The 12,441-nt window shown below is 43.7% G+C and overlaps 2 protein-coding genes across 2 annotated transcripts; both read left to right on the top strand.

Annotated features, from left to right (window-relative positions):
* Positions 1 to 2,539: 2,539 nt before the first annotated feature.
* Positions 2,540 to 9,653, top strand: LOC6595443 (putative inorganic phosphate cotransporter). The gene is made up of 5 exons (XM_002020828.2): positions 2,540 to 3,120; positions 7,372 to 7,553; positions 7,610 to 8,056; positions 8,122 to 8,745; positions 8,811 to 9,653. The coding sequence occupies exons 1-5, from the start codon at positions 3,081 to 3,083 to the stop codon at positions 9,042 to 9,044; spliced, it is 1,527 nt and encodes a 508-aa protein (XP_002020864.1). The 5' UTR covers positions 2,540 to 3,080; the 3' UTR covers positions 9,045 to 9,653.
* Positions 9,654 to 10,674: 1,021 nt separating this feature from the next.
* LOC6595444 (putative inorganic phosphate cotransporter) lies at positions 10,675 to 12,432 on the top strand. The gene is made up of 3 exons (XM_002020829.2): positions 10,675 to 10,717; positions 10,784 to 11,598; positions 11,660 to 12,432. The coding sequence occupies exons 1-3, from the start codon at positions 10,678 to 10,680 to the stop codon at positions 12,401 to 12,403; spliced, it is 1,599 nt and encodes a 532-aa protein (XP_002020865.2). The 5' UTR covers positions 10,675 to 10,677; the 3' UTR covers positions 12,404 to 12,432.
* Positions 12,433 to 12,441: the final 9 nt, after the last annotated feature.

Raw genomic sequence — 12,441 nt, 5'->3', positions numbered from 1 at the left:
TTGCTGTACGAGTATATAACGCAAAATATTTTGTATGCGAGTTAAATATTGAGTGCTATGTTTTCTGTCCGTCCGGTTACCAGTTCAAGCTGGTAACATTTTCGGTCATGGACGATGAAGCCAGTTTGAGCTAGATTTTGGATATATTTGGGGGGAATGGGACGGGACCCGAGGGAGCCTCAGACAACCGTATATTTATATTTTTGGGTTGATATTCAGAATTTTCAGATATTTATTTGAGCAAACATTTCAATTGCAGAGTTTCGATTTCGCATAGCATGATATGGTATGGTTCGCTGACTCAATTGGAAATGACAATGCTAAAAAATAGAAAACAATTTTGAAGATCATCTCAGCATAGTGAGAGCTTTACACAGCTTAGTGGGGGTATAGTGTCGTATTGCTTGGATCGTGCTGGATGGTATCCGATCCCATGTACATTTGTTGCATGTGCGTGTGGTTAATTGTTGGGGCAAGCAATTATTGAAGTTTGTCACTTTTCATTAAGCAAAAGATGGAAAAATCCCAGTACAAAAATGCCAGAATGTGTACAAGGAAAGTTCTATGGAACGGAAAGACACCTAAATGGAGTATCTTCAGCACTTTAGTATTTTTATCGAGCAATTACTGCTCGTACCAGCGTAATTATCTTGTAATCAAGTTGATCTCAAGTCTGGACAAAGTGTGTCATCGATAAGGTCGAAGATAAACCAGGAATGTAAGTCGAAATTCTTGCGAATCTGATTTACAATGTGGAAAGTACCAGATTATCTAACTATATATCAGCTGACTGATATAGAAAGATAGGTCTCGAATTGCTCATAGAGTCTCTCCCTCTCTTTATTTTAATATAACCGGAAAGTACTACTATGTGGGGAGGAACTTCTCACAGCTCCATCGAATATTTGCAGTTTCCAGTGAACTAATTTCGGAAATGATCTGACAATGGCTAGTCATTAAGATCGCTCATTAACTCAGCCATCTCTTAAAACAAATATACATAGACAGAGATATAAATATATACCCCAGAGATACAAATACAAGTCTATATATTTATGCCATGACTCGACTGCATTGAACCGCATCTGTAACTGGTAAAATCAGACAAAAAGTTTGTGTGTTGTGTGCACCAATTTATGCAGATAATTATAAAAAATTGAAACAGCATTTGACTGGATCGGAATTGAGCGAAAAATGCGATGCACAATAGAAGAGCGTCAGTGGGGGTGAGGGTGAGGTGGTTCGAGGTGGTTCAACCGACTAAAACGATAAGCACACTCCCTTTCTCCGTCTCTCACGCTCACGCCTCCGTCCCGTTCCGTTCCGATCCGTCTACGTCTCCGTCTCCGTCTGTTTTGCACTAAATTGCATTGCATAAAGCCCGAAACCCGCCTCTAACCGGTAAACGTTACTAACTAACTATCTAACTATCTATGTCTCTGGTCGGCAAAAACAGCAGCAACAGCAACAGCAGCAACAATACTAATTCTATTGGAGATACAACAAGTTGTCGCATATATTGGACGCACACCCTACACTCCACACTTTGGGGGATGTGCGATCGCTGTAATATTCGCTGACCAGAGAATTCTGTCAACAATTTGGATTATCTTTATACATATATTCATACATAGTACACTCTTCAAAAGACATTTAAAGTCCAAGTATATATGTTCATATGTATTTCGTGTTGTTTTTTTGAGTTCTTCAAAATAATCTACAGTATTTCTTACTTATAAATATATGTATGGTAGGGAAAAACTTTTGTTTTTTTCAAGTAATCAAAATAAGTAAAAGTTCTTGATATTATATTTATACAAAATTTAAGAAGAAATGTGTTTTTCTTTTTGTTGGGGATTATATTGCCATGATAGTGCGGGCATTCCACTTGATCTCAAATATTTAAAAAAGTCTTTAAAATGTTGTATATATGTATGTACATACGTATGTATGTACATCCCTTAAAAATGTTTACAGTCTACGCGGATTCCCATGAAGAGCAGAGTGCATTGAAATTTATGTAGTTTTTTTGTGGGTTTTTATGGCTGCTGTGTATAGAACGGGATATAAAACAGGCGCGTGCAGTTCAACGACGGCAACGGTGTGTTCCGCTAAGTATTCAGCGCATAATCGATTGTTCCTATAAACTGAAATCGAAATCGAGTTTGAAATGAGCAAATAAAATAAAGTTCCTTGGGCGGCGGCACAGTTAGACTTTTGGGGTTCACGCTTTACGCATGTAGACGGCGTCTATGTCGATCGATTAAGATAGCAACAGTTTTTATGATCATACATATACGTATGTACATATATACTATATATGTATGACAAATCAACTCCTTGATCCACGATCGTTGGTTGACGAACCGAACCCCGATGTCGCGCTAATAAAAAAAAAAAACTCCAGCAGCAGCAGCAGCAGGCAGGCAGCAGCAGCGACACCAGCGCCGATCGTCGCTTATCTGCTCACATATAAACTAAAGTCGGGGGGAATAATTTCTCATTTGTAATTTAACAGGCGGCGTGCGCGGATCGAGCAGAGAACAAAGCGCCAAAAGCGGGGATCGAAGATCGTTAACAGTTTTACAGTTGTTGCGTTTACGTGTGTGTGTGGAAAACATTGCTAAAACCAAATTCGACTCAAACACATAGACACACACACAGACACACTCCTCAGTCTAAACTCCACACACAGAGAGAGAGAGCAGAGCGGTGCAACACTGAAATAACGGAAGAGGGGCCAAAGCCAAAGCTCAAGCCAAAGCCAAAGCCAGAGCGAAAGAGAATCAAAGAAGTGCGTGGAGGAGCCGGAGCCGGAGTCGGAGTCGGAGAGCCCCCATTGCCGTTTCGTTCTCGCTGCGTGTGGTTTTTAGTTGCGTTTTGTAATTGTTACGCATGCGCCAGAGCCAAGTGTTAAGGAAGTAGAATTTCTTCTGGAGAGAGATACAAAATTGTGTTTTGTGTGTGTGCTCGTGTGCGTGTTCGCGTGATATCCTTCACCTATATATCTGAACCGATCCTGTGTAATCGTGGCGAAGGAACTGAGCAACTTGCTAACGTTGAAAAGCAATAATCCCGAGATGACACAACAGCCGCAATGGGGCATAAACCTATCACGGTGTAAGTGTCCCATGCCCAAGCCCCTGCCTTCGGGGGGATCCGCCATCAAAAGTTATTTGGCAAAAACTTTCTGTGTTATCTTCCACATCCGTAAACCCCGAGCCCAACTTTGGGAGTGTGCTTTATTGAATAATAAATACGAATCGATGGGGATGGGGTTGGGGCTGGATACGTTGAACTCCGATCGGAGCATTCTTGAAATTAAATGATTTAACAAAGTATATTTGAGTGGTTTAACCGACATTGACCGACAACAAAATAAATTCCTAAATATATAATACACACACATACCCATACGCTGTATACAGCGGTCCGATGTATAATGCATAAATGAAAACAATGACAGATACAGAAACAGAAACGCTTCTGCCAGCCACTTCCGATTCAGTTAGTGGATTTATTTAGTATTTCGTGTCTCGAATTTTACGCTCTTTTATTTCGGTTTTTTCGGTTTTTGTTTGTTGCCATTGTGGACTGCTTCTTTTCCTCTCATGTCCGAACTGTTGGCATTCCCGGCACGCGTTAACATAATTCACATAAAATCGTGTATATATTTTGCATTCGATTTGCATGTGAAGTGACTCGTGGAACGGGGAAGTCGGTGCGTCAGGTGTGCAGGGTGTTCCCAGTGCCCAGTGCCCAGTGCCCAGTACCCATCAATCGGGCCCGTCAATTTTCATAATCGCTATGCCATGGAACCCATTATAACGAAAAACAGTTATTTATTAACTGGGAATTAATGGGAAAACAGTTAATGGGCTCCCTGTTTCCTCTGACACCCCCTCAGTTAGTTATTCTTTTGGACAAGGTCAATGCTATTTAATAAATGCTTATCCTGCGCGTTGTTCTTTTGTAAGGGATCGTTTCTTTTGTAAGAACTTGCCTACAGCGTTACACAAAGATTTTGCATACCCTTGTAGATCCATATTTTTGTAGGATCTATCTGCTGATGAGTTTTGAATGTTCCCTCTCTGGAATGTCCAATAATTACAGTTTCATTCTCTCGTTTGTTAGCTTTTACTTTGGCCATACAATCAATAGCCTGTGGCTGTTGTTATTTGCCTAGAAAACAAACACAGAAAGTCGAATGTGCCTGGGAATGGGTTTAGTTTAACATCTCGAAACGGGCAAACGAAACCCCCACATGATTAAACGTGAGTTCTAAAGTATTTTGTTAGCCTAATGAGTTGTTAAGTCTATGACTTGGCCATAAATCATCGGATGCAGGGCATTGATTGGCACTCCAATGAATAATACCCGAGTGCCCAAACACCGAAAAGTCCATTCCCAAGCTAATCGCTTTGTTTCATCACTTTCCCTGCACGCACTCGTCGTCTGCCCCAATTGTTCGATGCGATGCACGCTTATCGAACATGTGGAGGACGGGCGGGGAGGCTCGGGTAGGTGGTGAGGGCCACTTGCCTCTGAAGGGGCATATCTCGTATGCAGCAATCGCACATTACACTCGCCCCCAGCCCGCCCATTGACATAATTTTCGCAAGACCGCGGAAATGCAATGCAAGCGCCCCAAGAAAATGATGTAAAAATGTGAAAATGGAATATTTGTATTTGTGCCGAGGCCGTGCTATCAATGCTATGATCTGGGACTGGACGCTATAGATTGTCTGGAACTATATAATATACATGTATGTATATATGTAATTATGAAGACAAAGAGTCGGAGAGTCAGAAATGTCAACAGACAGACAGGAGATTGTTTTATTCTTTTTCACTTTCCCATTATTGCAATGATTGCATGGACCTAACACATTGCTGTATATATACATATGTACATATATGTAAATGCATATAAATAATTACAGATATATTTCGGATGGATACAAACTTTTCCATGCTAGGAGTTTTCCCAGTATGAACTTATCTTCTGGAAAGTTTTACTCGATTACTATGCATATTCTAGAAGTTATTGGAATTTTCTTTAATACAATATTTACTCTATGCTTCAATGATGTCCTACGAGTCCCTTATTTATGATGTTCTCATTGGAGATTGCACGATTTTTCTTGCTTATAAAGTACCCAAAGTAATACCTAGCACCAGCTTTATATGCGATAAGACTGTGGGTACTACACAATTCTGATTAGATCTTAACCAGCTTATCGTGTGAAGTGATGGGACTTGCATCGAGTGTGGTCATATATTAACGCCAATAAGCGTGATTGGTCAAGTGAAATATAGCCATACTTCTCGAAATGAACGAGAAATATGATTAGCGCCTGTATTTACATACATATAGAAAGACGGTGGCCTAATCAACTTATCACTTGGGGGAATTGTATGAAAAGGAGGTTGTTTTTTTTATTTTTTACTTTTTATTTGACACTCGTGCGACTGGTGCGCGTATAAAGTTTCTTGTCGGCTTCGTTAAGCGATTTGTCAAATATTGACACATTGTTAATTTAGCCAGTTTTGGAGTTTCGCTTTTTCAACCAGCAGCACTCATGCAAAATATTTAATAACAATGTTAATTTATAAACAAAATAAGATGCTAGCCAGTGACGTCTGTGACACCCACCGGGCTATCAAAATAAAAGAGTGGTTTCATTATAAAACCAAACAGCGCGCTTTTTGGATTTTACGTAGGTAAAATGGATGGGGAAATGCCAATAGATGATCTAATAATACTCATGAATTGGACTGCGATTATATTTGCCTTAGAACGATGCAGACCCTCTGTATCGTCAGCAATCTTGTTTGTTTGCTCTTCTGTTTAGAGCGGATCTCTTCATATATGTAGGTCAATGTTGACCCTTATTCTTAGCAAACTCTATCAATTAATTGATCAATTTAACCTTCAAAACTGATGAACTTGATCCGGATCCGAATCGCCCAATTAAGGAGGTTCCTCTGTCCCAAAATGGGAGCCCTATAAATGTACACTGAAGACCAATTAATTGGCAGTGCCCTCAGTCCGTTGTTTTATGGTCATTGTGGTACTCCGCTTGAAATACTCGAGATTGTGCCATACACACTCAAAGTATTTTATCGCAGATCTATCACACTTGGAACCTTATCAAGGCATAATTCCGCTTAACAATTTGATTATGATATGAGGGTCGTATAACCCGCTCGCTTCATCGATGGTTCACTTGCTCGAAAGCGCTTGGTGATTGATAATGGCCCAAAAAACAAGTGCATAGCGCCGTTCATATAGCGCCTAATCGCGTGCCGAATGTTTTCCATGGGTCATAAACAGCACAGGAAGCACACGTATAGGGCCATAATATTCACAAAAAATTCCTTAAATTCCATTGAGTAACAATATAGTACAATAAAATAATCTATACATGATGGCAAATAAATTTCAACGAATTTAAAAGAACACTTGACTTTAGAGACGGTACAAAATACTCATATATTATTTAAATGGTTTGTATTAAATGATTTAAATGAATATATGGCTATAATATAATATGTGTTGTCAAGGCAACCACTTTTCCGAGAGTCTGTAGATAATTATATGACGAATGATCGTGCTTGCGAAATGTATGTTCCTTGCATTTTTTTTAATGCAACGGAAAAGATCTCTGAGATGACTGATTCTTACTGGATATTTTTACTTATATGTTTAAACTTTACGTATTAGGATTCATTTAGCAGTCGCAATGTATGATAAAAGATGCAACAATAAATCTTCTACCCCTAATTATAGGTATTTCCTATGAAGAATAAGGAAGATTCTATCATATAGCCTGTGAATGCGATGATGCTATCAGAATATTTGTAGAATATTTTATCCATGTGGTCTAGAAACCAACAGTGGATAAAGTTTTTAAAGTTATAACCGTGTGAAGGAATAGATTGTAGAATATTTTAAATCAGGGGGGAATAATCAATCACTATTCTTTAGGTGCAATCTTGTGAAAGTTAGGTCGTGCGAGATAAATGATGTGATGATCACCACATGTGTATGTACATGTGTACGTTCTGGTGTACGCTCAACTACTCGTATGAAATTGATACTCGCATAACGCTGTAGGGCAATCAACTGCAATTTGAAGTTTATCAGCGCAAATTGATTTGTACCCAATTGACCAGCCCCGCCATGAAGAGCAACTCGTCAAACTATTTATTCGCACGCTAACCAAATTAAATTGTCTAAAATTGTTTAAAACAATATGCGATGATACCCTGAGATGGAAACGTTTGACGCAGACAATTAATACACAATACAAATGTTCGATTCACTCTCTCATCTGTCCATTTGGACGCTTCTTTTCTGTGTTGCAGATTTTATAATACCGCAACGTGTTATATTGGCCATCATGGGGTTTCTGGCGATCCTCAACGCCTACACAATGCGTGTGTGCCTCTCCCAGGCCATCACAGTGCTGGTCATAAAGAAGAACGTCACGGATGAGGATAGTGATGTGGCCATCTGCGAGCCGGATGAGCTGGATGATGGCGTCAGCGTAAGGGTCATCACTTGCCGTAAAAGAAACCCATTTTAATCCTAATATCTCTGCAGAGTGGCGGCGAATACGATTGGTCCGAGGAGCTGCAGGGCCTGATCTTGTCCTCCTTCTACATTGGTTACATTGTCACGCACATTCCTGGGGGTCTGCTGGCCGAGAAGTTTGGTGGCAAATGGACCCTGGGCTTGGGAATCCTCTCCACAGCCGCGTTCACTATGCTCACACCTTTAGCTATTCAGCAGGGAGGCTCCGACTGGCTAATCGTTTCCCGTGTGCTAATGGGTCTGGGGGAGGGCACAACCTTCCCCGCACTCAGTGTGCTCCTCGCTGCTTGGGTCCCCGCAAACGAACGTGGAAAATTGGGTGCTTTGGTCTTGGGTGGCGGACAGGTGGGAACTATCATGGGTAATATGTTATCGGGCGTCTTCCTGGATTCATACGATTGGCCATTTGTGTTCTACTTCTTTGGCGGCCTGGGTGTCGTTTGGTTCGTCATCTTTGTAAGTATCACTCACCTCATCCTCTACTCTGTCGGGCGCTAAAAATTTCCCTTACTTTTCAACAGGTTTTCCTCTGCTACAGCGATCCCGCCAGCCATCCTTTCATCAAGCCCAGCGAAAAGGAGTATCTTGCGAAGGAGATCGGGACAATTGGCCGAAACGAGAGCCTGCCCCCCACGCCCTGGAAGGCCATCCTTACTAATTTGCCCATGTTTGCCCTGGTCTCTGCCCAGATTGGCCACGACTGGGGCTTCTACATCATGGTGACGGATCTGCCCAAGTACATGGCCGATGTGCTGCAGTTCTCAATCAAGGCCAACGGCCTGTACTCTTCCCTGCCGTATGTGATGATGTGGATTGTGTCCGTGGGCAGCGGCTTCGTCGCCGATTGGATGATCCGCAAGGGCATCATGAGCACGACAAATACCCGGAAGGTGATGACGGGTCTGGCCGCCTTTGGTCCTGCCATCTTCATGGTATCCGCCTCGTACGCCGGCTGTGATCGCGTCCTGGTTGTGATCCTTTTCACCATTTGCATGGGCCTGATGGGCGCCTACTACGCAGGTATGAAGCTCAGTCCCTTGGACATGAGTCCAAACTATGCTGGCACCCTGATGGCCATTACAAACGGCATTGGAGCGATCACGGGCGTGATAACGCCGTATCTGGTGGGAGTGATGACACCAAATGTGAGTGCAATAGCTCGTTTTTAGTCACGGATATCCAATCTATACTGATTTTCCCTCTGATTTAGGCCTCGCTGCTCGAATGGCGCACTGTGTTCTGGGTGGCCTTTGGCGTGCTGTGTGTCACCGCAGTTGTCTACTGCCTGTGGGCCTCGGGAGAGGTACAGCCGTTCAACAATGCACCCATTCAGCCCCGATCCATGGACTTTGAGGCCGAGGAGCGCAAGACCACAGCCTTCAAAGAACCCGAGTACAACGACAGCAGTACAGGAGTACAGAAGCGAATGGAGCGAAGCTCCTAAATCGGCATCGCCTTCAGAATGTGCCATATTGTACTCTAGTTCAAAATGCTGTCCCCGTTCACGAGTCGAGGTTCCATTTATATACAATGTAGATATACGTATACGCCCTTACTGCTGTTCAGATAGCTAGTTTTATAGTATTTCCGATCTGGCCGAGATACCCGGCCCAGGGGGGCACAGGGCCACCAACTAATTAACTTTAAGCAAAGAATTTACTTACTCACCAAAAAAAGAAAGAAGAAAAAGAACGCGCATGGCAGTGCGTACTTCTATACATATGTACAATATTCCCGTTGTAGGTAGGATAATCCCTAATTAATACTGTCCTGTCCCCCGCTCATGTCCCCGTACATGCAACGTACTCTCTTAATTATTATTTAGTATTTAATCGAAACCTGAAGCAGCAGCTGAACCCGATTTCAACGTTTAAGATTAGATAGAGCAAGTGTATACCGAGTTCGTATTTCCGTACCGTGCTGTAAAACACCTTCCCTGAGTTTTAAATTGTTGATCAATGTGTAACGCCAAAACGTGTTTTTAACAAACTCCGTTAAGACATAACTGTTTTTATGATGTTAGCAAAATAAAGTGCATAAAGAAAAAAATGAGCAATGAAATCGAGAGACCTGGACCAACAGTGACACACCTCCTTGAAAGACCTTTCTGGCCAGGTGTTTGCCTTGACTTTGAGTTTATCTTTCGGTACCCACGCTTTCTTTACGAGAAACTGTAGAAGGTAACTGTAAGGAAATCTGTAGAAAACTTAAAGGATTACCATTAAGCATCTGGCTTTCTTCTGTTCTTGCTGCGGAACACCTCTAAAGGCCTTCCAGGACAAACTCAACGCTAAATGACATGGGAGCTGCCATATCAGTGCTCTCTTGTTAGATGCCTTTTTGATTCATAAACTCAGCGGTGGGCACGTCTATGACCATGTTCCCAAACTACATCTATTGATGGAATTTGTTTAAATTCTCCAAGAAAGAAAATACATGTCGCGTGCCTGACGAGGAATATTGATGCTCGATTCATGGCCGCTCGCCGCCTTTAAGGGTTCTATTTCGATGCTGTTATTGCTGCTCCCAAATTCAAAAAGCTTTCATATCTTGAATCTGGTGGATCTGATCTGTCAGAGTAGCTAAACATATTGACCCGATACATATACTTTTAGCCGAGTTTATCATACAGCACCGCTCAATTGCTTTGGTGTTTTTGATGTTTTGGTACGGACTGCATTTTCGGGTCGCCATTTCGAGGCGGCATGAAGATGGGATGCTGGGAGGGTTGTAGGTCTGCAAAAACCCGAGACTTTGGGTTTCAATAATGTCTCGATTATTGTTTGGGGCAGTTTTGCACTGCAGTTTACGGCTGATTTTAAAACGAAAATTAGTTTTGACCGTTGTCACATTAAGCGGACAAATTTTGTACACTTATGTTTTATGGGTTACGGGGCTAAGTATGTTGTAATTTTTCCATCTGCTCACTATTTTTGAAAAAGGATTAAGCTGAGATTTTCGAAATTACAGAGATACCATTATGTTGATCAATCAATTGTCCAGTTTTTTGTCAAATATTTGAGTTGATTCAAACAAAACTATTTTTTCTTTGTGCATTTTACATAAGTGATTTACAAATGTTCTCCATTCAGCGTATGCTACGCGTTCTGTTTAGCTGTGAGTATTCTGAAGGATAATCCATCTCGAGGTATCGTTTTTGATATGTTTCCATCATCAAGGAAGATTTGAGGGTGCAGCAGCGTGTGGTCCTTTGCTGCTTCAGCCTCCTGGCCATCATCAATGCATACACGATGAGACTGTGCCTGGACCTTTCCCTAAATCGAATTGTCCTGGAAGGTTGTGCGCATTCTTCGCATGCAGTTGCAAAGGTCAAGCCACACAATTGGTTAACAGAACTGGGCGTCCGATTGAATCAGACTGAAAACCTAATAAGAGCCAGACTCCGGGCTGGCAGGGAACATTTTTACCACCCACCGGAGTACCGCCCACCGGAGTACCGCCCATCGGAGTGGAAAGGGCGTTTTGCAGCAATCAAGCAACCGGTAAAAGTGCCATCTATTGAGCCGGTTTCCGTATCATCTCGCCAGCGCATTAGCTGCTCCGAGATGTGGTCGCGACAGACCCAAACCCTGGTCACGGCGGCCTTCTATGCCGGCTACATGCTCACCCACGTCCCAGGCGGTCGTCTGTCGGAGTGTTGTGGCGGCAAATGGATCCTTGGAACAGCCATCATGTCCTCGGCCATTCTCACGCTCCTGACGCCGGTTGCAGTGCGTCATGGTGGTCCGTATGCCCTGATGGCCATCCGCCTCGGCATCGGACTTTGCGAAGGCCCCACCTTTCCGGCGGTGTCTGCCATGTTGGCCCAGTGGGTCCCAGAGGGAGAACGCGGACTGCTGGCCAGCGGTGTTCTGAGTGGTGGAGAGATTGGCATTACCCTGGTGCAGCTCCTCAGTGGGCTGGTAATGGCGGAAGAGGATTGGCCGGTGGCCTTCTACGTGGTCGGTGGTGGCGCCGTTGCCTGGTTCCTGGGATTCGTGAGTTACGTGTACGACAGCTTGAGCAGTGGATCTCTAACTTTTTCCTGTTGTTCCATAGACCCTGATCTGCTATAGCAAACCCGACAACTGTCCGTACATTCAGAGCGAAGAGCGGGAGTACATTAGGAGCCATGTCAGTGCCACACTGCTGGTAACATCCAGCTCCGCGGGAGAGGACCGTGATGAGCTCCAACCACCGTCGAATGCGCCCTGGAAGAGAATGCTGATGAGTACCCCGCTGTGGGCGCTGATTTCCGCCTCCATGCAGCACGATTGGAGTGAGCAGCAGTTCGCCCAGGAGCTGCAGAAGGTGCTGGAGGATCTCAGATCTAAGGGCAGCACTCTGTGGGATGAGCTGGAGGCCAGTATAAAGGTGACGGCTCCCCATGTCGGCAATTGGCTGGTCTCTCTAACCACGGGCACCCTGAGCGATTTTCTCATAGCCGAGCGAATCCTCAGTCGCACGGAGACGCGTCGACTCATGTCCTGGCTGGTGTTTTTCTGCGGCTCCATGTACATGGTCTCCTTGAAATCGGCTGGCGCTCGTATCTGGAGAGTCCTGGCCGTGGGTGCCTACTACGCGGGCATCAAGCTGCTGCCTCTGGATATGAGTCCCAATTACGCTGGCACTCTGATGGGTATCTCAAATGGTATGGGTGCGCTACCTGGCCTACTGCTGCCCTACCTCCGGGAGTTCGAGGCGGACCATGCCATTGTGGGGAGCGTGCGGTCCGCCCTCTTGCTAATCTGTTCCGCATATATATCTGCCGAAGTGCAGTCCTACAACCAACCGGCAGGCTAAGTGAGTGGGTCTAAAATAACGGCGATACAGCTTGTACT

The sequence above is a fragment of the Drosophila persimilis genome, unplaced genomic scaffold, assembly GCF_003286085.1.
Source record: "Drosophila persimilis strain 14011-0111.01,24,50 unplaced genomic scaffold, DperRS2 tig00000191-arrow-pilon, whole genome shotgun sequence".
Lineage (NCBI taxonomy): Eukaryota > Metazoa > Arthropoda > Insecta > Diptera > Drosophilidae > Drosophila > Drosophila persimilis.
The sequence above is the reverse complement of the archived record's forward strand: the minus strand, read 5'-3'. Positions and strand labels throughout refer to the sequence as shown.